The 24,566-nt window shown below is 41.4% G+C and overlaps 1 protein-coding gene across 2 annotated transcripts in view; it reads left to right on the top strand.

Moving 5' to 3' along the window:
• CNPY1 (canopy FGF signaling regulator 1) overlaps positions 1-24,566 on the top strand; it is a 217,620-nt gene that overhangs the window by 66,968 nt on the left and 126,086 nt on the right. For both annotated transcript variants that reach the window (XM_077491159.1, XM_077491158.1), the window contains exon 2: positions 2,981-3,083. In XM_077491159.1, the coding sequence (XP_077347285.1) occupies positions 2,990-3,083 (94 nt within the window). In that variant the 5' untranslated portion in view covers positions 2,981-2,989. The remainder of the gene's footprint in view (positions 1-2,980; positions 3,084-24,566) is intronic.

Here is a 24,566-nt window from a genome sequence, read left to right on the forward strand (position 1 = left end):
CCCCCAGCTTTGCTGATGCCCCACTCAGTAGTACCCCTAGCTTTGCTGGTCCTCTGGTTTGCTAATACTCCTCCGCTCACCACCCGCTACAGTATATCGCTCCCATGCTGCTCACCATGTGTAACATCTGCTACTTTCTCCTGCTCTAGTCCACCAACTCTGCTGATCCTCTGTTGTTCAGTCCTCTCCCTCTGAATCCCTCTCATCTTCCTCCTACTCCACGCTGGATGAGATGTGATGTCTGCACCAGACACTTTCAGAATATATAGACATGAACCGGAAGTGACTGTTGATGTCTTTCCAGTTTGCTTGTTGCTTTCTCAGTGCTTCCTGAGATATCTCAATTGCTTTCCTTCATAAGACGCTTGGCACAAGCTACCCATCTACTAACACTGTCAAGGTTCTGAGTTAGAGGACAGGGTGGTTATTCAATGTGAGGTATAACATGAACTGAAAAATAATCCAAAAAGTAATTGACAACCTTACATTTTAGATTTCAAGAAGATATGAAGGGATTTAAAATGCTTGTAGGTTGAGGCCTGACAAATAATTTGATGGTCATGAATGGTTTGAATGAAGGGTGACAGTTACAGTGGTGAGATGTTCTTCCTGAATTTCTTCTCTATGGACCCTCCGTCATGGAATCACAGACTCCACTTTCTTTGATTTCAAAGAAAGCAGTTGTGTAATTCTAGTTGAGCACTTTTTTTAGGCCTGTTTCACACGGGCTTCAGCTTGTATAAGAGCAGTGTGAATAGCAAGCTTTGTTGAAGCTTTTAAAGTACCATTCAGCACCAATTTGTAAATATTGAACACAGATCCTAAAGGGAGTGTTGATTGCCACTTTAAGCAAGTTGCTAGCAGGCTTCAGCAAGCTTCTAGAAGTTCTGAAGCTTGCTAGAAGCTTGTTTAACCACTTCCCGTCTGGCCTATTGCAAAATGATGGCTGGGCGGTGGTTCAGTTATCCTGACTGGACATCATGTGACGTCTTTCAGGATAACTGCCGGAGCATGCCTGTGGGGTCGCGCAGCATGGCGATCAGTGATGCAGCGTGTCATTCTCACACACCGCTACACCAATCTCAATAAAGAACCTCTGATGGAGGCTCTTTACCACGTGATCAGCTGTGTCCAGTCACGGCTGATCACAGTGTATACCGGCTTTTCCACACTCACTTCTGACAGACATGAGTAGAGGAGAGCCGATCGGCGCCTCTCCTGATGGGGAGTCTGTCAATCAGTGCTCACAAATGGTGCCAGTCAATGCCCATTACCAATGCCTGACAGATGTCTCCCTATCAGTGACGCCCAGCAGTGCCATCTGTCAGTGTCCATCAGTGCCCATCCGTTCCACATAACAGTGCCATCCATAAGTACCCATCGATACTGATTATCAGTGCTGCCTATCAATGCCCATCAGTGACACCTATCGGTACCCATCAGTGCTGCCTATCTGTCCCCATCATCAGTGCCGCCTCATTCATCAGTGCCCATCAGTAAAGGAGAAAATGTTCTTATTTACAAAAAAAATTAACAGAAACAAAGAAAAACTTTTTTTTTTCACATTTTTTTTTATTTTTTATTTGTTGTGCAAAAAATAAAACCCCATCCGTGATCAAATACCACCAAAATAAAGCTCTATTTGTGGGAACAAAATGATAAAAAAAAATGTTTGGGTACAGTGTAGAATGATTGCGCAATTGTCATTCAAAGTGCGATAGTGCTGAAAGCTGAAAATTGGCTTGGGCAGGAAGGGGGTGGAAGTGCCTGGTATTGAAGTGGTTAAAGTGGCAGTCGGCACTCCCATTAGGGTCTGTTCTCAAAGTTTAAAAACTGGAATTGAATGGTACTTTAAAAGCTTCGACAAAGATTGCTGTTCACACTTCTCTTATGCAAGTCGAAGCCCATGTCAAACTAGCCTTAAAGTGATTGTAAAGTCTTGCTTAAAAAAATAAAAATAAAATAACAAGCATGTTATACTTACCTCCTCTGTGCAGTTCGTTTTGCACAGAGCAGCTGGATCCTCCTCTTCTGGGGTCCCTCTTCGTTGTTCCGGGCCCTCCCTCCTGACGAGTGGCCCTATAGACCAGCAGCTTGCCATGGGGGGCTTCCGAGCCGAGCTGCAGCTCTGTGTGTCCATTCAGACATGAAGCTGCAGTTCAGCCCTGCCCCCTCTCTCCCCTGATTGGCTAACTGACTTTGACAGCTGTGGGAGCCCATGGCGCCGCGGCTGTGCCCCAGCCAATCGGGAGGAGAGTCCCAGACGGCTGAGGGAATCTTAAGCCCCGTACACACGGGCGGACTGTATGGCCTACTTAGTCCGCCGAAACACATTTCAGCGGACAGTCCGCTCGTGTGTGGGCTTCAGCGGACTTTTTCAGCGTGCAGTCTGGCGTACTAAGTATTTTGGATTTTTCAAAATTCTGTCCGTCGTACTTTGGTTTCAGTGGACAATCCGCTCGTCAGTAGGCTAGTTCGACGGACTAAGAATGGCGCATGCTCAGAAAGGATTTACACGGCGGAAGGGTGCTTTGCTGTGTATTGGACTTCCTATTTCTAGTCCCGTCGTATGTGCTGTACACGTCATCGCGCAAGCTTTCGACGGACTGTTTGTGCATCCGTGTGTGGTCAAGTCCGTTCAGTGGAAAGTATGACGGACTGTCCGTCGGATTGTATGACGGACTAAGTACGCCATACAATCCGCTCGTGTGTATGCGGCATAAGACCTCACTGGATAGAGAAGGGGCTCATGTTAAGTGTTGGAGGAGGCTGCTGCACACAGAAGGTTTTTTTATCTTCATGCATAGAATGCATGAAGGTAAAAACAAACTTTTGCCTTTACAACTCCTTTAAGAAGGGAATAAAGCCTTTAAATATAGTTGCAATTTGTCATGTGTTTAACTTTATAACAATGTATATTAAAAAAAAAAAGCTTGCATTAACAAGTATTTTAGTCACAAATTCTTATTTTTTTTCATAGGTATTAAATATGTCCCTATGTGTGATCCAGGTTGCAGTTCTCTTGGTAACCTTTTTCTGCAGTCACGTGGAGGGAAAGCGAGATCCAATCACATATTGTGGCGGTTAGTAGCATGTTTGATTTGCTTTTATGCCTGCAGTTAAGCCGTTCAAGTACAATTTAGCCAGCAGTGTCTGAGGTCTATTTAAGAAGCCTATTGAGACAAGCCCTGGTGCTGTGTTCCAAACTCTGGAACAGAACGTTTAACTTCCAAAAGTGCATTCAAGTACTCAACGCAACTAAATCACCACTACAACAAAATCACTCATTGTGTAACACAAGTGAGGGTTTTGAATGTTTATGTAACTTAAAAAAAGACTTTGTTTTAAATAACTTTAAATAATTATAATCTTTCTTTGCAATGATACCACTTACTAAATCCAGCCATAGATGGTTCGAATCTTGGGTACAACCACGATTATTGCCAGCAGCTATATAGGCTGGCCATAGACAGATTGAAATTCAACTGGTTCAGCAGAAACCATCCAAATTTCCATCCATCTTTCTGCAGGCTGGTTGTTCTGAAGTTAATCTATCAATCAACTTTAGTACAACCAGTCGGGTTTTTCCCATGTGATCCTTGCCAGCAGCTATATCTACCAGCAGTGATCATTGAATTCTGACAGTGGGGAAACCTCCCCCTGTCACAATACAAAAGCACAATGGGAGGGATTGGGTACTGGGCAATTCTCTGATTAATGCTCTCCTTGCCTGGCCTGTCAGTTTGGTAGGTTTGCAGTTGTGCCATACTCTTTCCATTTTCAGATGATGGATTGAACAGGGCTCCGTGAGGTGTTCAAAGCTTGGGATATTTTTTGTAACCTAATCCTACTTTAAACTTCTCCACAACATTATCCCTGACCTGTCTGGTGTGTTCCTTGGCCTTCATCGTGCTGTTTGTTCACTTCTCCAACAAACCTCTGAGGGCTTCACAGAACAGCTGTATTTATACTGAGATTGAATTACACACAGGTGGACTCTATTTACTAATTGGGTAACTTCTGAAGGCAATTGGTTCCACTAGATTTTAATTAGGGGTATCAGAGTAAAGGAGGCTGAATACAAATGCACGGCATACTTTTCAGATATTTATTTGTAAAAAATGTTGAAAACCATTTATCATTTTCCTTCAAATTCACAATTATGTGCCACTTTGTGTTGGTCTATCACATAAAATCTGTTTACTTTTTTTGGTTGTAACATGACATATTGTGGAAAATTTCAAGGGTTATGAATACTTTTTCAAGGCACTGTAACTCATTGGAGTAAGCAAAAGGAATAATGCATGGTAAAGAGCTGGTGAAAACAGCCCCTTTCCTCAAGTTTTTTACTTCGGTAGTTGCACATTCCTACCCCCCCCCCCCCCCCCCCCACACCATTTTTTTATGTATTATCATTTTTGTAATTTTTTTACATATTTACTTTTTTTAAACTATTTTTGTCTTTATATTTTTTTTTCCTTGTAATGCCATCCCTTCCCTACTCAAACAAATGGTAAGCTTGAGGATAGCAAGAATGTCAATTTAGGATATACTGCTGCCTGTAGGTGCCAGTGTATGTAATGGCCTGCTCTGTTGCAAGTGTCATGTCAGAGAGAATTTGTGAATAAGAGGCTAACTTTTTTTTACATTTTTTTAAAATGAATCCTTTTAACTAAGAAAAGATCAAGTAAAGATTTTTTCCCTATTCTCACTGTTGCTGCCGCTGATGCCAACATTCTGCCTCCTGGCACCTCTTTTCCTTCTCCTTTCCCTTTTTCCTTTTGCCAAAGAAAAAAAATGATTCCCTTAAATTAACAAAGAGCTGAAGCTCTGCTTTTTTGGACAAAAACTCTCTGTGCCTTCTGCCTCGACATTTGGCCTTGTTCTCACTGTCTTGTCTCTTCACAATTTAGGCCTAGTAATTGTATTGAGAATGTGATTACAGGTGTATTTACTTGCTTTGGCAGGGATAATATCATAAAAATAAATGTCCTCCCAAGAATCACCTACTACAACAAACACTTTGATCGCATTGCCCACTACCAGCCTCTCAGATCTAAGGTCCACCTTCCTTTACTTTATTTGGGCTCGACAATGGGCAAGAATAAAACAATCCTTATTGAAACTCCCTGAGACCAAAGGAGGCATAGGGTTGCCAGACGCCACCCAGTATTACGAGGCCACCAATGTGGCCAGGATTCTTGAATGGTGCTCAGCATTCCGACACAGGCAATGGATCCATTTAGAACAAGATTTCAGCACCCATCCCCTCAGAGGATTGTCCTTGGTAAATGCCCCCCTCTGAGTTCAAGACTCACCCACTGATAGGCCCCACTTGTGCCATAGACTGCCAACTTTTTCACTCCACCAAAATTGTATTCACACCCTTCAAGCTATCTTCCATTCTGGGTCCCTCTGACTTTCTGCTTAGACACTTTGAGGCCTGTTTTTTGAGCTTTTGAACTTTGGCACAATTAACCACACAATACACATGGAAGATCTCAACTCTACCCTTTACAATCATGAGAAAAAATTCCAACAAAAAAATTTCTATTGAATACTCTCCTATCAAGCATTTATTTGTGTAACGAGTGAATTCTCTACCTAACCTAAACCACTAGACCTTCTTTTGTAAGCTCTCTGCTCCTATCCCATTGCTTTTTCTTGCACCTCAATTTCTTTTCCCCCACCTCTTCTTTTCTTCTCTTTCTTTCCTCCTTCTTTACCTCACCTTCCCTTACCCTGACCTGTCACTCTTTTTCCTCATGTTCTAGTCCCAGACCCTTTGTTCTCTCCTTTTCAATTTCTAAAACCAGGTTCACGTATGCTTAGACACTTCTGTTTACCTTTCACATAGTTTTTAAGGTTTGTTTACAATCCTTTACAAGCTACGGTTCTCCAGTTGATAAGTAATATTTCCCAGCTGCTCCCAACAACTTGCATTCGGGAGACTTTTTGTCTTTAGATTGTAACTGCAACTATCCTTTCCTATGGCTTTGTAAAAGCAGTATATTTGTCTGATGTCATACTGTAACTTGACAAGAATCATTACCTTACTGTACTTGTGTCCACTGACATGGGCCAAGGAATTTTAAAAAATTTGCTAATTTTCATTTTCCCAAGACCCTAAGTGCAGAGTCTATTGGCATGTACACACGATCGGAATTTTGGTCAGAAAAAACTCTGATGGTTTTCCCGACGGAATTCCGACGCTCAAGCTGTCTTGCATACACACGGTCACACCAAATACTGACCATCAAGAACACGGTGACGTACGACGGGACTAGAAAAAGGAAGTTCAATAGCCAGTAGCTTCCGCCTCGTAGTTGAATCTGAGCATGCGTGAGTTTTTACACGTCGGAATTGCATACACACAAAGGCATTTTCGGATAGGAACTTTTTCCAACCGAAAAATTGAGAACATGCTCTCAAACTTTTGCTGGCCGAAATTTGGCCAGCAAAAGTCCAATGGAGCATACACACAATCGCATTTTCCGACCAAATGCTCTCATCGGTCTTTTGCTGGTCAAATTTCCAATCGTGTATGCGCACCATTAGGAGCAGCCAGATATGTAGTCACTGCTCAACAATGGAGTTCATATTGCTCCCCTAAGCTACTGAAGTGTTTTTGCTTCTGCCTAACACCACCAGTCTAACTGCTCGGCACCCACAGAATCTGCTACATCCCTGCTGCACTTGCAGTTTCTGGTAGACCTCTGCAACATTCTCACTTTGCTGCATCTCCACTGCAGCCATGCAACATCTACAGATTCTGCTGCATCTCTACTGCACTTGCATCCCCGCTGCACCTTTGCAACATCCAAACTCTGCTGCATCTCCACTGCACTCACAGCTTCTGCTGCACCTTGGCTACAGTTGCAGTCTCTGCTGCATCACCACTGCTCTTGCAGCTTCTGCTGTACCTCTGCAAAATCCACAGACTCTGGAGCATTTTCACTGCACTTGCAGCCTCGTTGCACCTTTGCAGCTATCACAGGCTCTTCTGCATCTTTGCTTCAGCCCAGCTGTATCCACTGTCCTCCACATCAATAGTCTGAGCCTGTGCTGCACCATGCCTATACCCACAGTCTCTGTGGCATCTTCATTCAGAACCTCCGCTGTGCCATCTCTGCACCTGCAGCCTCCAGATTCTCCCTGTTACCCAACACCTACAGCTGCATCTGTGAGTACCTGTTGAGTGACCTGGAAGTAGCCTATTGCTAACCCAAACTTCTGTGGAGGTGTCCCTGGTGATACACCAGCTACCTCTTAGACGCTACTCTCATGAAAAGCAGCTACATCCAGGAGCAGGATCTCAGATTGTGACAATTGCTAGTTTTCATGAAAATAACAGCTGGTGATACTAATATAAAGGTCCTTGTTTGGGCACTTTGTGTTGTACAGTGTCAATGCACTTTCCCTGTTTCCCACAACCTCCTGCCTGTAAAGTATCCTGTCAAAGGCACACCCAAAGGAAACTGAAGGCTGCTGTGGTGATGCACCTTGCGCTGGCATATTCCATTGCTTTCGCCATTTGAAAAAAAAGACCTGTGAAGAACACAATTGCAGCCAACAACTATTTGGGAATATGCCACGTAAAAAAAAAACATAGTCAGGGCCGGTGCTAGGCTATTTTGCTTTCCTAGGCAAGACCAGCTGCCTGCGACATGGTGGTTAAATCCATCTTTAAAACACAATGTCGGCTTGCTCACACACCACCTGTGGGTGAGAGATATTATTACACATGTATGGGGAGATTTGTCATGAATCAGTTAAAAATATCCACAATTGATACAGTCACCATTGGAGTAATAGGCAGCTTTAAAAAAGGCCCATTAACAATTATATTGCTTTGCATTAGCACGTGCAAGTTAATATGAATTGTTTTAAGGAAGCCCATTCATTTGCATCGGCTGCCTAATGCACAAAAATACACCAAAAAGTTGCATTCGACATTTGTGGCAGCACAGGAGTGTATTGCTGTACATTACGCTGTGCTGCAACATATGTCTGTCAACAGAGTGCCCTGGGTGCCAGAATTAATGGCACCTAATTGGAGCAAAACATGCTGCGTGTGCTACCATGCGCTGCAATAGCGCACATGTAACCAGAGCACAATAGTGTGCATTGGCCCTAATCTTTTAAAAAAAAATCTGGATCATTGGGCTTCCATGGATCTGATCTGTCCAAAAATGGAGCTTTACCTGTAGCAGACAATCAAATTTCCTATTTTATCTGAAAAAAAAAATTTCAATTGATGCTGTACAGAATTTCTGTAGTATTCATAAACCAAGCATTATGAACCATGTAACAAGCCTAATGGTATAAACCGGACGTAAGATTACTAATAAATTAATAAATGTCAGAGGTCTTTGTATTTAGCTAATGTGCCATGCCGGTTTGAGAAAACAGATCGCCAACAAATATTGTTGAAAGTGGAACAAATTAGATATTTATCTCACACTTCCAATCTCCTCTGTATCTGGCATAGTGAAAGAAGTAATTCACACAAGGTGAAGTAACAAAACAAATATCAGGGGGGGGGGGGGGGGGGACATTTAAAAACCACATTTTCCAGACTGTGCCCCCAAAATAGGCATGGTTACAGCTGTCACTCTAATGCTAAAGAAACAGAGCAGCCAGGGTCATTGGCGTGCCCCGCCAGCAATGTACACTGCATTGGATAAAAAGAAGCATGATAAATTGCTGAAACAAAACCGTTCAGAGCCAGAATGATTGTCTGTAGAGCAGTCAGCAGCACGGGAACAGGCAACAGCACAAATATTTGTTTCAGACAATTTTGTCTTGGGCTTTTTTTTTTTTCTTTTTTTTTTTAGCTAGTCATTTGTAAAAAGCAGAAACTGTATCAGTTTTCAGATGGTTCTAAAATAAAATAAAACTATTGAGCTTCGCTTGTTAACATTTAGTAGTAGAGGACCGCTATGAGACTGCAATATAGTACTGATCACAACTATGCATGTAAAAGTTGCCCTGCCTGATATTTTGACATGATATTTTGACTTGACATTTGTGTAGAAAATCTGTACAGCCTATTGCTCCATACAAGTGACCACAGGAGGCAACTGTATGGTAATTGGTAGTTTCCTTTTCTGGCATTAGTGGAAAAGATGTTTTTAAAATGGTTTGCAAATATCCTCACTTTCAATAATATCGAATTTACACTGCCCATAGATTTGTTCAATGGGAAAAACTATAAAAGAACTGAACAAAAACTAGAGAAAAAAAATGATTATTTTATAAAATTATATTTAACCACTTTTGGATTTTTTTAGTTATGGGTAGGGTAGAGAGGGAATAGAGGACCTGCCGGGTGTTCATTGCTGATTGTGAACCTGTTAGGGAAAGTCATCCTCTCTATTTGTCCTGTTTACGGTTATTACCTAGAGTGAAAGTGAAAGAGAATCGCAAATTTTGGGTTGTCAACAGAAATAGAGGAGATATCTTCTAAAAGAGACACTTGTTTTGGTGACTACCAGGTATTTACTCACTTTGAAGAGATTTCCTATCGCTTTCTATTTTGACTGTGGGACAGGAAGTGAAGGTAAATCTGCCCAATGGCAACAAAAAACTGAAAGGGATTATAACCCTCCATTATTGTATATAAAAAATAAATAAAAAAAAAGGTTTTACCTTTAGTGCTACTTGAATGCTATCAGTTAAGTCCCCTTCCAAAGCTGTGCATGTTCTTTCATGTTTCCCCACTGGGGCCTGGTATCAGTTTAACAGCATAGGGCTTGGTCAGCAAGCATAGATATTTGCAGCTTCTTCGGTTCTGAGTTACAGCTTGCCACCATAGTCCTTGATTCACATACTGCAAATATTTTTTATTCTGTAATTTTATTGTAGCTGTTACATGCAAATGACAGGCTTATCCAAATGAAAATACTTTGTATACTATTTATTCTTTAATTAATCCCTAGTTAAAGGTGAAGAATGGAATGAACTATTAGGTTTATGCCTTGGTTTATGAATATTTAAAATGTTTGTTTTTTGTTTTGTTTTTCTTGTCCATTGAGGAATACTGGAAGACTTTAAAGGATAAGTTCACCATTTGTAACGTGTTAAACCTATTATTCTTTCATTCATCTTGAATGTGTGGATGGGGAATCCATCTATGGCTAACTTTACTTACCAAATGAGCTGGTCAAGCTGAATACCAGGAGTTACATAATTTACTTTGTTGGACAAATTTTTTCCCCATTTCTGCTGGTTTTGCTGCAGAAGAGGTTAATGCTGGTGGCCTGTTCGCTGATGTTATCCATTGGGTGGAGTGTGGTGCATACTCCACATTCTCTTTTCCATTGTACAGTATCGAGGAAACTTCTATCTCAGCTGCGGCTCTTGTTTTCAAAGAGGTACATGTGGTGTATGTGGAACTTCAATCTGTACAGCACTCCACACAAATGTACACCAGTAATAAAGTGACCAAACTATCTTCACAATATGCAGTGAAATACAAAAAAAATCAAAACAGTGTCTCTTAATCCAAACAGCAATCCACTTAGTCTCAAGCCCAGTATTCTAAAAATAAATGAGAGAAATGTTGTGTATAGTTCTTTGTTAAATGTGAGATCCATCCCAAAAAGTGTTCATATCAATCTTCTTGAAACCAATAACGTGTCCACAAAAGTGCTTCCTTCCACCAGCATTTGGACATGCACCCACCAATTATACTTGCCTATCTCTCTCAAGAAAAACAAACTTGTATTAGGAAGGTTGTTGATATATAAAATCAACTGAAGACCTCCTTCCCTGTATTAATGTTAATCCTCGTTTCTCAGAAGGAATGTAAGAGAGGAATTTCTCATAGTTTAATAGACCCCTTTCATACTGAGGCAGTTTTTATAGGCGGTTTAGCACTAAAAATAGTGCCTGAAAACTGCCTCTCATGCTTCCCCAGTGTGAAAGCCTGAGTGCTTTCCCACTGGGGCGGTGCGCTTGCAGGACAGGAAAAAAGTCCTGCAAGCAGCATCTTTGGGGCGGTGTAGGAGGGGTGTATACACCCCTCCTACACTGCCCCGCCCATTGAAATGAATGGACAGCGCTTCCGAAACGCCTGGAAAGCGATTCAGAAGCGCGGCAACACAGGTGTTTTAACTCCTTGTTAACTCTTTTTTTATAGGTTAAAAGCACACCACTTGCAGCAGAAAAGCGCTGCTTAACCACCTCAATACAGTGCACTTACACCCCCTTGCTGACCAGACCAATTTTTCAGTTTTCAGCGCTCTCACAGTTTGACAATTACTCAGTCATGCAACACTGTACCCATATGAAACTTGCGTCCTTTTTTCCACACAAATAGAGCATTTTTTGTGGTATTTAATCACTAGTGGGTTTTTTATTTTTTGTGCTATAAATGAAAAAAAAAAAAAAAAATTGTGAAAAAAATGCCTTTTTCTTTGTTTCTGTCATAAAATTTTGCTAATTAGTCATTTTTCTTCATACATTTTGGCCATAATTTATACTGCTACATATCTTTGGTAAAAATAACCCAAATTAGTGTATATTATTTGGTCTTTGTGAAAGTTATAGAGTCAACAAACTATGGTGCCAATCACTGAAAATTTATCACATCTGATCAGGCCTTCAGTACATCAGGTGTATCTCATTTCTTGAGACACTAATGCCCCATACACACGATGAGATTATCGGACGAATGATCGTCCGTTTTTTATTGCATGCTAATCTCAGATCGAATCTGATGAGTTTACTAAAGTCACGAAAATTCCCGCACGACAGAAAAAAAATTCGGAAGTGATGTCATGTGTTGTAATGCATTTGTATTGCATTTTCGAACGATAGCTGTACTGATTAAACGAAAATCGTACGATCTGGCATCGTAGGAAAAAAAATTCCGTGCACGTCCGATAGAATAATATCGGATGTACTGTCCTAATCGGCTCTCGAAAGCTCTGTACTAACGATCCGATTATCGTACGATCGCTTCGAAAGCGGTATTTTCCGTACGATTTTCGGATCGTGTGTACGGGGCATTACAGTCAGGAAAGTACAAATACCCCCCAAATGACCCCTTTTTAGAAAGTAGACATTCCAAGGCATTAAGTAGGTAGCGTGGTGAGTTTTTTTAAGTTCTAATTTTTTCCCACAATTCTTTGCAAAATTAAGATGTTTTTGATTTTTTTTTTACAAAATTGTCATATTATCAGGTTATTTCTAACACACAGCATATTCATACAACAAATTACACCCCAAAACACATTCTGTTACTCTTCCCGAGTATGGCAATACCACATGTGTGAGACTTTTACACAGCCTGGCCACATACAGAGCACCAACATTGAAGTGGCACCTTCAGATGTTCTACGAGCAAAAATGACACATCTCATTTCACAACCACCTATTACACATTTGAAGGCCCTGGAGTACCAGGACAATGGAATTGACCACAAAATGACCCCATTTTGGAAAGCAAACACCCCAATGTGTATTCTATGAGGCATGGGCTGCAAATAGGTACTTGGGTACTCTGATGGGCTGCAGATAGGTACTTGGGTACTCTGATGGGCTGGTGACAGGTACTCGGGTACTCTGATGGCCTGGTGACAGGTACTCGGGTACTCTGATGGCCTGGTGACAGGTGCTCGGGTACTCTGATGGCCTGGTGAAAGGTTCTTTGATTGCCTGGTGACTGGTATTCGGGTACTCTGAAGGGTGGTGATAGGTACTCATATGGACTGTGACAGGTACTCGGGTACTCAGATGAACTCAAACTGTGTTTCAGTTTATGAATCAACAGGAGCTGCTGTCATTTTCAGTGCAGCTGAGGCTGCAGAGAAAGGGACTGGGGAATCTCTGTCCTCTGTCCCTTTCTTTGTCTCAAAGGGGAGATGTCTGGGGTCACCAAAGCCACCCCCAACAGGGCTGATAAAAAAAAAATAATAATAATAAAAACAAAATGTAATAAACATTTAAAAGGTTAAAAAAATGGTGTTACAAAAATTAATAAATAAATTAAACACTTTCACCGCCCACTCCCCCCCCCACCCCCACAAAAAAGAAAGCATTGTAAAAAAATATATATATAAATATAAATTGTAAAAAAAAATTAAAAAAAAACAACAACTACAGACACATTCCACTGTCACATGACATTAAAAAAAAGTATCAGTAATCGGTATCGATAAGTACTTGAAAAAAAGTATTGGTGTTTTTACTTAAAAAAGTGGTATCGGTGCAACCCTAGTACTTAATCACCACTGTTTTTTTTTTATTTTTTGCAAAAAAGAAAAAAGACCGAAAATTTTGAATGGAAAAAAATTTGTTTCTGTAATAAAATGTTGTAAATAATTAGCTTTTCTTCTTCGCTTATGGGCACTGATAGGCTGCACTGGTGGGCACTAATGAGACTGCATTGAAGGGCACTGATGAGGCACTGATAAGTGGCTGCCCTGACAGGTATCACTGATCACATAGGTGAAGAGTCTCGTCATTGGCTCTTTACCAAGAACGGTTATGCACCATGTCCCAGGGACAGGTTCTCATATGACGTCGCCCCAGATCAGCAGAGCTGCTGCCTTCCTGTCATTTGTCAGTACGGCTGGTAGGAGGTGGTTAGATAAAAGACAGTTTTTTGGCACGATCCGTCATATTTTCAATTTCAATGCCAAAATTTCACAATTTCTGCCAAGGTATGAAAGTATTTGTGCACAACTGTAATGTCTCCTATGGGATAGCAATTTTTCATATTTTGAGTTCAGGTCCGCTGTAACAACCAGCTAGATTTCATTTTTTACTTGCCCAAAGATGATGAACGTCTTTGGGTTAGCACACAAACTGTTACAAATACCTTTCATATAATACCGTATATGAGACATTTTAGTGATGTGGATATGAAAGGAGAGCACTGGGAAACTTCCTGAATCACGTGCCTGAAAGGAAGGTCACCATGTTGTTCGTAACAACTAGATGGAAATTATCAGCACATCTTTTTCCTTGTCAGATGCTGTTCTAAATGAGGCACAGAGCCCTTATGTGTTTGAAATGAGCTAATTTTATAGACTTCATCATTTCTTTCTTTAATTGACAACTTGTAAGTAAGCCATCGATGCAATTCAAATATCTGTGCAGACAGATGGGGCTAAAAGAGGTCAACTTACCACCAAAGGAATAGTTGTTGGCTGGATTAAACTGTGCCAATTAGCCTCAAAGGCCAATATTGTTCCCTGTCTGCAGCTTGTAGCAGTATATTTATCCAGAGTGAGTGTGGCAGCCCTGGCACAGTTGCTGCAACACTGTGGCAACGCGCTGTCAGCTATGGAAATGTATTAACTGGATGTTCTAATTCTGACTGGCGTGTGCTGTAGGTGCGAGAATGATGCAGACAGGTCTGTGAGAATGAAGGAGCGTTTTCATTTTTATTTACTTTTTTTCACTCCACCGATACTTCATTTCACCGCTATGACATGTTCATTTAATGTTCTGCCCTCACAAATTTCTGACAGAAATCGTGCGGAAAGCTGCATTCTGTGCTAGTTCTTCCTTTCCTTTCCAGTCACTCTGTGCCACAGCAGACTACTTCCCCAGCTTTTATTGTCTTATAAGATCTGTCTCTAGAAAAAGCCTTGAAATAATGTGAAATTGAAGCACCTGTGGGATGTCACTGCTTATGTGACATGTCACTGTTTTTTTCCAGTTCTCCTCAGTTCAGAGGAAGAGATTTATCTAGTTAGATATACCACACAGAATCCTACCCCAGCATTTTTCCTTTAGGATTCAAGGGTTTTTGCATAACTACTGGCAAATTATGAACATTTTTTTTCACTCATTAATTTTATTTGGAAAAGTAATGATCAGCAAGATATGACTAAAATATCAGAAGGCTAGTTTTGTAAGATTTAGGGATATCCTGAATGTGAGTAGGTGTAGCTCTCCAAATGGACCTGGGGGAAAGAGGGCCTTCCTTCCCTTTAGTGACCACAACCTTTCTCCAGTGAGATAAGACTCAACTAAGGATACAGAGAATGGGTGGAAAATAGAACAAGATAGAATATTTGATACAAGGAACATTGCGAGAATTGATGCTGCAGACACCAGTGGTGCCTGGCATGAATGGGTCACTTTGGGTGAGAGGCTTAATGGCAAGTGCAACCTGGGGTAGCTCTGTAATAACTGCCAGCCAGTTTATTGAAAGCAAACAGTTCATGTATTTCAATCAAAACTAAACAAAACGACAGCTTACTTCAGCCATAGTAAATAACAGGCCAAAATCCTGGTATTGGTAATTTAAGCAGGCTCACCGCTAGTTTTTCTTTGGTCCCATACAGGGGTTAGGCTTCTCCGGAGCAAGGGTGCCAGGTAGGCCAGCTAGAGGGGGTCAGCAGACAGTGTCTCCATAGGTCAAAGAGCTCACACTGGCTGCACAGCTTGTGAGACACTCTCGCTCTCTCACTTCTTTGACACAGGTGCATATTTCCCTCTGCTGTCTTTCAAGCCTCCCTCCCCTGGGACTTAACCCCTTCAATTCCAAAGTCCTAGTAATCAGTGTTTGAAGACTCTGAAACTGTCCCCCTTAGACCCCTTTCACACTGGGGGGTCTTTCAGGCGCTTTAGCGTTAAAAAAAAAAAAAGTGCCTGTAAAACGCCTGAAAGAAGCCTCATCTGCAATCCCAATGTGAAAGCCCGAGTGCTTTCACACTGAGGCACTGCACTGGCAGGGCGTCAAAAAAGTCCTGCAAGCAGCTTCTTTGCAGTACTTTATGAGCAGTGAATACACCGCTCCTAAAGTGCCCCTTCCCATTGAAATCAATGGAAAGCGTCTACAAAGCGCCTTGGCAGCTGCGCTTTGTGGGCGCTTTTAACCCTTTATTCAGCCACTAGTGGGGGTTAAAAGCACCCCGCTAGCGATTGAAAACCACTGGTAAAGCGCCGCTAGTTTAAGCAGCGATTTACCAGCGTTTTTTGGGTGTTGGCAGTGTGAAAAGGCCCTTAAAGCACTCAAGCTTTCACATTGGGATTGCAGATGAGGCTTCTTTCAAGCACTTTACAAGCGCTTTTTAAATGCCCCAGTGTTAAAGGGGTCTTAAAGGGACCACGACTCAAATATTGGGGGAATGTACCTGCCATGCAGGTCACATATTTTGGAAGTGTGGGAAGTGCCGGCAGAGGCGGCTCTCCTGCGTTATAGATCTCCCATGATGGGCGGCACAGGGGGGCGGGGGTGGTGCTCCATGGCCACGCCCCATTTCCGGCTCAATTATCAGCCATTTTTTCCTTTCGGCAAATTGCCGAAAAGGGCATTTTGGACCGATATGTTTCGGCGGCCAAAATTTTGGTGCATCCCTATTAAAAGGTATCAGTCAGGAGAAGTGTACAAAAGAATTTCCAAGTCATTAGATATACCATGGAACACAGTGAGGACAGTCATCATCAATTGGAGAAATTATGGCACAACAGTGGCATTACCAAGAACTGGACACCCCTCCAAAATTGATGCAATGAAGAGAAGAAAAACTGGTTAGGGAGGCTGCCAAGAGGCCTACAGCAACATTACCGGAGCTGCAGGAATATCCAGCAAGTACTGGCTGTGTGGTACATGTGACAACAGTCTCCCGTATTCTTCATATGTCTGATCTATGGGGTAGAGTTGCAAGACGGAAGCCATTTTTTCCCCAGAAAAACATCCAAGCTGGCTAAATTTTTCAAAAACACCTCTGAAGTCTCCCAAAAGCATGTGGGAAAATGTTTTTTGGTCTGATGAAATCAAGGTTGAACTTTTTGGCCACAGTTCTAAAAGATGCTCAGAGCAAAAACAACACTGCACATTACCAAAAGAACACCATACCCACTGTAAACCATGGTGGTGGCAGCATCATGCTTTGGGGCTGTTTTTCTTCAGCTGGAACAGGGGCCTTAGTCAAGGTAGATGAAATTATAAACAGTTCCAAATACAAGTTAATATTGACACAAAACCTTCAGGCTTCTGCTATAAAGCTGAATATTATGAGGAACTTCATATTTCAGCATGACAACCACCCAAAGCATACATCCAAATTGGCAAAGAAAGGGCTTCACCAGAAATAGATTAAAGTTTTGTAATGGCCCAGCCAGAGCCCAGACCTGAATCCCATTGAAAATGTGTGGGGTGATCTGAATCGCAATCTGGCAGATTTGGAGTGTTTTTGCAAAGAAGAATAGGCACATATTGCCAAGTCAAGACTCATACCCAAAAAGAGTGCTGTAATAAAATCAAAATCAAAAGGTGCTTCAACAAAGTATTAGTTTAAGGGTGTGCAAGGGTTATGCAACCATATTATTTTTATCTTTATTTTTACTTCCCTCCACCTAAAAGATTTCAGTTTGTTTTTCAACAGAGTGGTACAGTTTATAGGTCACATTAAAAGTGGAAAAAGTTCCGAAATGATTCATATTTGTCTTATTGTTTTACATCACAGAAACCTGATAATTTACCAAGGGTGTGTAGACTTTTATATATCCACTGTATATCGCTGATGAGATATAGTGACATATATAGTGAATGCAGGGTCCTTGGTTTAGTAACACTTTAATGTTTCATTGCCCCCTTCAATGGTAAAGGCCCTTGGGATACTTATAATTTTCAATGGGTGCAACACTTCCTTCCATATTTAGGGATTCAATTAACATCCTCTATTGAGACTCTTTACAGGACTAATTTATTCCTTTCTTTTCAAAAGACTTCGGGAAGACCTTCGTCCTTGGGCGGATTATTCTTTATCTTGGTTTGGCAGAATCCACTCTATCAAAATGACATTTTTACCCAGGATACTTTACTATTTCAGAACCTTACCAATAGCAGTCCCGGGAGGAGGCCTACTGCATCTGCAAGCTGAGGTCCTCCATTTTATATGGGGTAAAAGAAAACCTTGGATGAATAAACTGACATTATATGCCTCAAAACCACGGAGTGGGCTCGGTCTTCCCAAACTACAAGGCTATTTTCAAGCCGCTCAAATTGCACAACCTGCCTGTACTACTGCTAAAGGATCTACACCCCTTTGGGTCTCTATTGAGGCACTCTTCTGTTGTCCCTTTACTACAGTGCCTTGCAAAAGTATTCGGCCCCCTTGAACTTTTCAACCTTTTGCCACATTTCAGGCTTCAAACATAAAGATATAAAATTTTTATTTTTTGTGAAGAATCACCAACAAGTGGGACACAATTGTGAAGTGGAACGAAATCTATTGGATTTTTGAAACTTTTCTAACTAATAAAAAAATGAAAAGTGCGGCGTGCAAAATTATTCGGCCCCCTTGCGTTAATACTTTGTAGAGCCACCTTTTGCTGCGATTACAGCTGCAAGTCGCTTGGGGTATGTCTCTATCAGTTTTGCACATCGAGAGACTGAAATTCTTGCCCATTCTTCCTTGCAAAACAGCTCAAGCTGCGTTTGTGAACAGCAGTTTTCAGCTCTTTCCACAGATTCTCGTTTGGATTCAGGTCTGGACTTTGACTTGGCCATTCTAACACCTGGATACATTTATTTGTGAACCATTCCTTTTTAGATTTTTCTGTATGTTTGGGATCATTGTCTTGTTGGAAGATAAATCTCCGTCCCAGTTTCAGGTCTTTTGCAGACTCCAACAGGTTTTCATCGAGAATGGTCCTGTATTTGGCTGCATCCATCTTCCCCTCAATTTTAACCATCTTCCCGGTCCCTGCTGAAGAAAAGCAGGCCCAAACCATGATGCTGCCACCACCATGTTTGACAGTGGGGATGGTGTGTTGAGGGTGATGAGCTGTGTTGCTTTTATGCCAAACATATCGCTTTGCATTGTGGGCAAAAAGTTCGATTTTGGTTTCATCTGACCAGAGCACCTTCTTCCACATGTTTGGTGTGTCTCCCAGGTGGCTTGTGGCAAACTTTAGATGAGACTTTTTATGGATATCTTTGAGAAATGGCTTTCTTCTTGCCACTCTTCCATAAAGGCCAGATTTGTGCAGTGTACGACTGATTGTTGTCCTATGGACAGACTCTCCCACCTCAGCTGTAGTTCTCTGCAGTTCATCCAGAGTGATCATGGGCCTCTTGGCTGCATCTCTGATCAGTCTTCTCCTTGTCTGAGCTGAAAGTTTAGAGGGATGGCCAGGTCTTTGTAGATTTGCAGTGGTCTGATACTCCTTCCATTTCAAAATGATCGCTTGCACAGTGCTCCTTGGGATGTTTAAAGCTTGGGAAATCTTTTTGTATCCAAATCCGGCTTTAAACTTCTCCACAACAGTATTACGGACCTTCCTGGTGTGTTCCTTGGTCTTCATGATGCTCTCTGCACTTTCAACAGAACCCTAAGACTATCACAGAGCAGGTGCATTTATACAGAGACTTGATTACACACAGGTGGATTCTATTTATCACCATCAGTCATTTAGGACAACATTGGATCATTCAGAGATCCTCGCTGAACTTCTGGAGTGAGTTTACTGCACTGAAAGTAAAGGCGCCAAATAATTTTGCACGCACCACTTTTCAGTTTTTTATTTGCTAAAAAAGTTTAAATTATCCAATAGATTTCGTTCCACTTCACAATTGTGTCCCACTTGTTGGTGATTCTTCACAAAAAATTTAAATTTAAATTTTTATTTTAAATTTGAAGCCTAAAATGTGGCAAAAGGTTGAAAAGTTCAAGGGGGCCGAATACTTTCGCAAGGCACTGTAGAGGATCATTACTGTGGCTTCCTAGCTGTTTGCCCTCCGATATTATGTCCCACCTTCTCACACTTATTAGCCATCTGGGACAGAGTGTATCACCGTAAATCTCTATCATCCCCTTATATACTGTTAGCTCCTATTTTCTGCAACCTGGAGTTTCCACCTGGGTTGGGTTGATCATTTCAGTGATGGCTCAAGAAGGGGTTATTAAAGATTGGTGATTACCTTAATGGAAACCAATTATATTTCTTAAAACACTTTAAAGATACAATGTAGATGCCCCTAGTGAAATATTTAGATATAACAAAATTGCATTCTTTGTCAGATCTAAACTTAAACTTAATTTGTTAGTTGGGCCTCTTACACTCATGACTTTTGAACTATCTTGCCAAACAAGGGGCCCTTTGAAGGGACAAGTATCTTCAGTGTATGCTTCCCTCACTGAGGCAAATTCAAAGCTTCCTTACATGAATCAATATGAAAGAGATCTGAATCTTACCTTTGATTTGTCTGAGTGGCAAGATATTGCTTATGCTTTATCTAAAGTTTCCATGAATACAACATTAATACAACATTAATTTAAGCCAATTATAAAACACTTCTACTTTTACATCTGTCTACATCGCCTACCTGTTTTCTACATTGTGGGCAGTTGGGGTCAATGCATCATGTCTGGTGGCAATTCCCCCTCGTAACTATGTTTTGGATTGGGATATTCAATTAATTTGGTGACGGGTGAATATGCATAGATCCACAGAGGCAGCCCTCTTCCACAAGCTACCAGATAAAGGAAGGCAATGAAATTGATCAGGTATACAGTATATTGTTCGTCGGAAGAATTACTATTGATAGACCTTGGAAACAGTCAGTAATTCCACCTGATTATGTAAAGAGCAAATTTAACTGGATTATGGTCAATGACAAACTAACTCCTATACCTCATAACAACACTAAAAAGTTCAATAAAATATGAGATCCGTGGATCCGATATATCTCGGTTCCCTAATGAGCCCTGGGTAGACCCTCCTTTCCTCTTTCTTTTTCTATCTTCATTCTGATTTTCCTTCTCTTTTTTTTCCATTGCTTAATCTTGTTTATACGAGGTTGTCTTTGGGGTTTTATATAGTTCTTTTTTTGACAGTATTCTCAGTGATAGATACAGGAGTTCTCCCGTTATTCCCTATTCACTACATCCCTCCCACTCTCCCCTCCCTTTTTCTCCATACTATGAATTTATTCCTGTACCTCTTTATACCTGGTTGAAATCCAAGTTATTGCTTAGAATTGTTATGTTCTTGGTCCTTTGTAGATCAGGTCCATGTTTCCTACCTTCTGATAATGAGTAATATTCTTTTTAATGTCTGAATACTTACCTGGAAAAACCCATTGCTAATGTTTGTTTCTTTGAAGATGGTCTATATTATCTTTGTTTGTTTTACTTTATGGACTTATGTCTTTGATATAATGACAACCCAAGAACAGCCTATCATTTAAATGGTATGTTTGTTACTGTCAGATCTTTTTCAATTAAAATATTGAAATATGACATTTTTTTTTACATTCAGCTGTCAGCGGGCTTGCTGGCCCGCTCCTTAACAACCAGCTATTCACTGGTTGTTAAGAACGCTGCGGTCTCTGGTTAAAAAAAAAGAGAGAGCTCTGCTAAACACTGGCCACTGGCATTTAGCATAGTTTAGGAGAGTTTAATAGAGTTTAGAAGCTGTCAGCATTTTTTGTGCCAAAATGTTGCTGCTCTAGAACACGCTGGCAGAGGGTTTTATTTTCTGCCACTAAACTCTCGTGCCAAAAAATGCTGATAAAAGCCTATGAACACATAGGATAACATGCAGGGGAGTTTAGAGGCAGTTAAAAAAAAAAAATCTTGCGCCCAAAACAGCAGCTGTAATAACTCCCAGTGGGCATGAGGCCTTATCCACAATCAGGAGCTAGGAGACAATACAACTATTAGATCTCAGGGAGCCAGACAGCTCAGAGAAGTCAGCCTCCGATACCAGTAAAACTAATAAGGGAGAATAGGAATCCTTCTAAAGAAAGCCCCTATAATTATAATAACTTGACATCAGTGGTTGTCAACTTATAAGGTATAGGGGGCTTCAGCTGTGGCCTCTGACAGCACCAAAGAGCTATACATAATATCCAGTTAATGCAATGCTACAGAGGACTGTCTGAGACTTTAGACATGCTAGATTAGATAGTCAGAGCCCGCAGATAGGGTATGGAAGTGTTTGAAGGCTAAAAACTCTGCAGGAGCCTGTCAAAGCGGCACAGTGGTGTAGTGGTTAGCACTCTTGCCTAGCAGTAAGAAGGGTCGCTGGTTCGAATCCCAGCCACAACACTACCTGCCTGGAGTTTGCATGTTCTCCCTGTGCCTGTGTGGGTTTCCTCCGGGTACTCCAGTTTCCTCCCACAATCCAAAGACATGCAGGTAGGTTAATTGGCTTCTGTCCAAAATTGGCCCTAGTATATGAATGGGGACCTTGGATTGTGGGCTCCTTGAGGGTAGGGACCAATGTGAGTGTGTAATGTACAGGGATAGGGACAATTGTAGACACTCAGGTTGAACTGGATGGACTGGTGTCTTTATTCAACCTTACTTACTATGAAAGCCTAGGTGTGTGTTTAATGAGACTGTTAGAGAACACAGCCATTACTGTCTCTACTAATTCATGCTTGTAACCCCACTACTGACTGCTGGGGGTGGAGGTGTTGGGGTGTCTGTCGGTAGCTGCATTTTACTCCCAAGCCCCAGGTTGGGCAACAGGGTCTTACAAATATGTAGCTTTGACCGGTTCCCTTTAAACAAGGGCTTCATTAAACACTGTTTGTATTTAGAACAGTCACACCATGTAATTCAATTATAATTTTAGAACAATAAACTTTTTTAAGGTGCCCTAATGCCTCTGGCAAGAAATCTGGAGCAAGTTGAGATTTTGTTCCCGTGTGTGGCCTCCTCCTCCTCCTCCTCCTCCTCATGTCTCAACTTAATAGGCCTGAATCTGGGGGAATACCACGGCTTTCATTATACACTGGTTCTTGTTTTTCTACATGTAAACGTTGCTGTCAATCTGTATGATTTTGTTTGTCAGGTACTGGACTGCGTGGTAGTTGCTCTCCTAGGAAAAGGAAGCACAAGTGTTAAATGGCTGTATTTAGTGATTCCAGTAGCTACTGCTCATTTTAACACCATGTCCTACTTTTTAAAGAGGCTGGGAGTTCACACGTTTCAGATCGTCTGGACCCATTCGGATACATTTGTGGCGTATTTCTGCTGTTTTCAGGTGGATAAAAAGATTTCCGCTCTGTTTCCCTCCCCCTCACCACCTGTCATTTTGGAAGCCTGCCTGCCACCCCTCCCTTGTGTCTGGCATGAGAACAGAGAGGGAATGAGCTCTGACTCTTTACAGTTAGCAAGCAGCACAAGGCGTTTTAAGTGGCTGAAAAGGGACCTACCTGTGGTTTTCCAGGGCCCCCTTGTCAGGATAGCGAGCCGTTAAAAGTCACTGCCACAAAAATATCAAAGTTTTCATTTTTTTCTCTTTCTTTACTTTAAATCTGCACCATTTTATAGTAGTAAACAAAATTATGGCACCAAGATGTTGTAATCTGTATTTGTGCATTACCCGTTTTCCATTTCAGTGAAGGTACTTTCTAAGCACCATTTTCGCTACAGAAAAAGGGGGTAAAGATCTGAAATATGTCAATCTGTTGCTACAATCATTCCCTGCTGGGAGATAAATGGTTTGGTTTTATAAGTTGGACGCAGTACAAGCACTGTAGCACCAAGGTAGAACCTGCTTTATCTTGAACATCTATGCACAGGAGTAACTGTCCTTTCACACTTCATTGTCATTGCCATAGGCTATTGGATGAGACTTTCATATTTGTTAATACTGAGAAATGTTGGCACATTTTGGTTCTAGTTAGAGGCATGCTAAAATGTGCTCCGGTGCTGTGGAATTTGGTTGATCCCTTTTGTTTTACGATTGGGATCATTGGTATCTAAGCTTATTTAACACACAGTATTTTGCCTTTATCCATGTTAGTTGTTTTTTCAGTTTTTTAAAGGTTATACATCACGTAAAGCCTTTTTTTTAAAAGCAGAACACCAGGCAGAAATGTTTAATTAGTACCATAAAGTGCCTTGAAAAAGTATTCATACCCCTTGACATTTTCCACATTTTGTCATGTTACAACCAAAACCGCCGACGTATTTTATTGGGATTTTATGTGATAGACTAACACAAAGTGGCACATAATTGGAAGGAAGATGATTAATGGTTTTCAACATTTTCTACAAATATATATGTGAAAAATGTGGCGTGCATTTATATTCAGCCCCCCCCCCCCCCCCCCCCGAGTCAATACTTTGTAGAACCACCTTTCGCTGCAACTACAGCTGCAAGTCATTTTGGGGATCTCTCTACTAGCTTTGCACATCTGGAGAGTGACATTTTTGCCCATTCTTCTTTGCAAAATAACTCAAGCTCTGTCAGATTGGATGGAAGGGTCTGAACAGCAAATTTCAAGTCTTGCCCCAGATTCTCAATTGGATTTAGGTCTGGACTTTGACTGAGCCATTCTAACAAATGAATATGCTTCGATCTAAACCATGCCATTGTAGCTCTGGCTGTATATTAGGGTCGTTGTTCTGCTGGAAGGTGAACCTCTGCCCCAGTCTCAAGTCTTTTGCAGACTCTAACAGGTTTTCTTCTAAGATTGCCCTGTATTTGGCTCCATCCATCTTCCCATTAACTGTGACCCACTTCCCTGTACCTGCTGAAGAAAAGCATCCCTACAACATGATGCTGCCACCACCATGTTTCACAGTGGAGATGGTGTGTTTAGGGTTATGTGCATTGCTCATTTTCTGTCACACACA

This window comes from Lithobates pipiens, unplaced genomic scaffold (assembly GCF_037356315.1).
Source record: "Lithobates pipiens isolate NorthernLeopardFrog02 unplaced genomic scaffold, aLitPip1_a1.2 Scaffold_19, whole genome shotgun sequence".
NCBI classification, from domain to species: domain Eukaryota; kingdom Metazoa; phylum Chordata; class Amphibia; order Anura; family Ranidae; genus Lithobates; species Lithobates pipiens.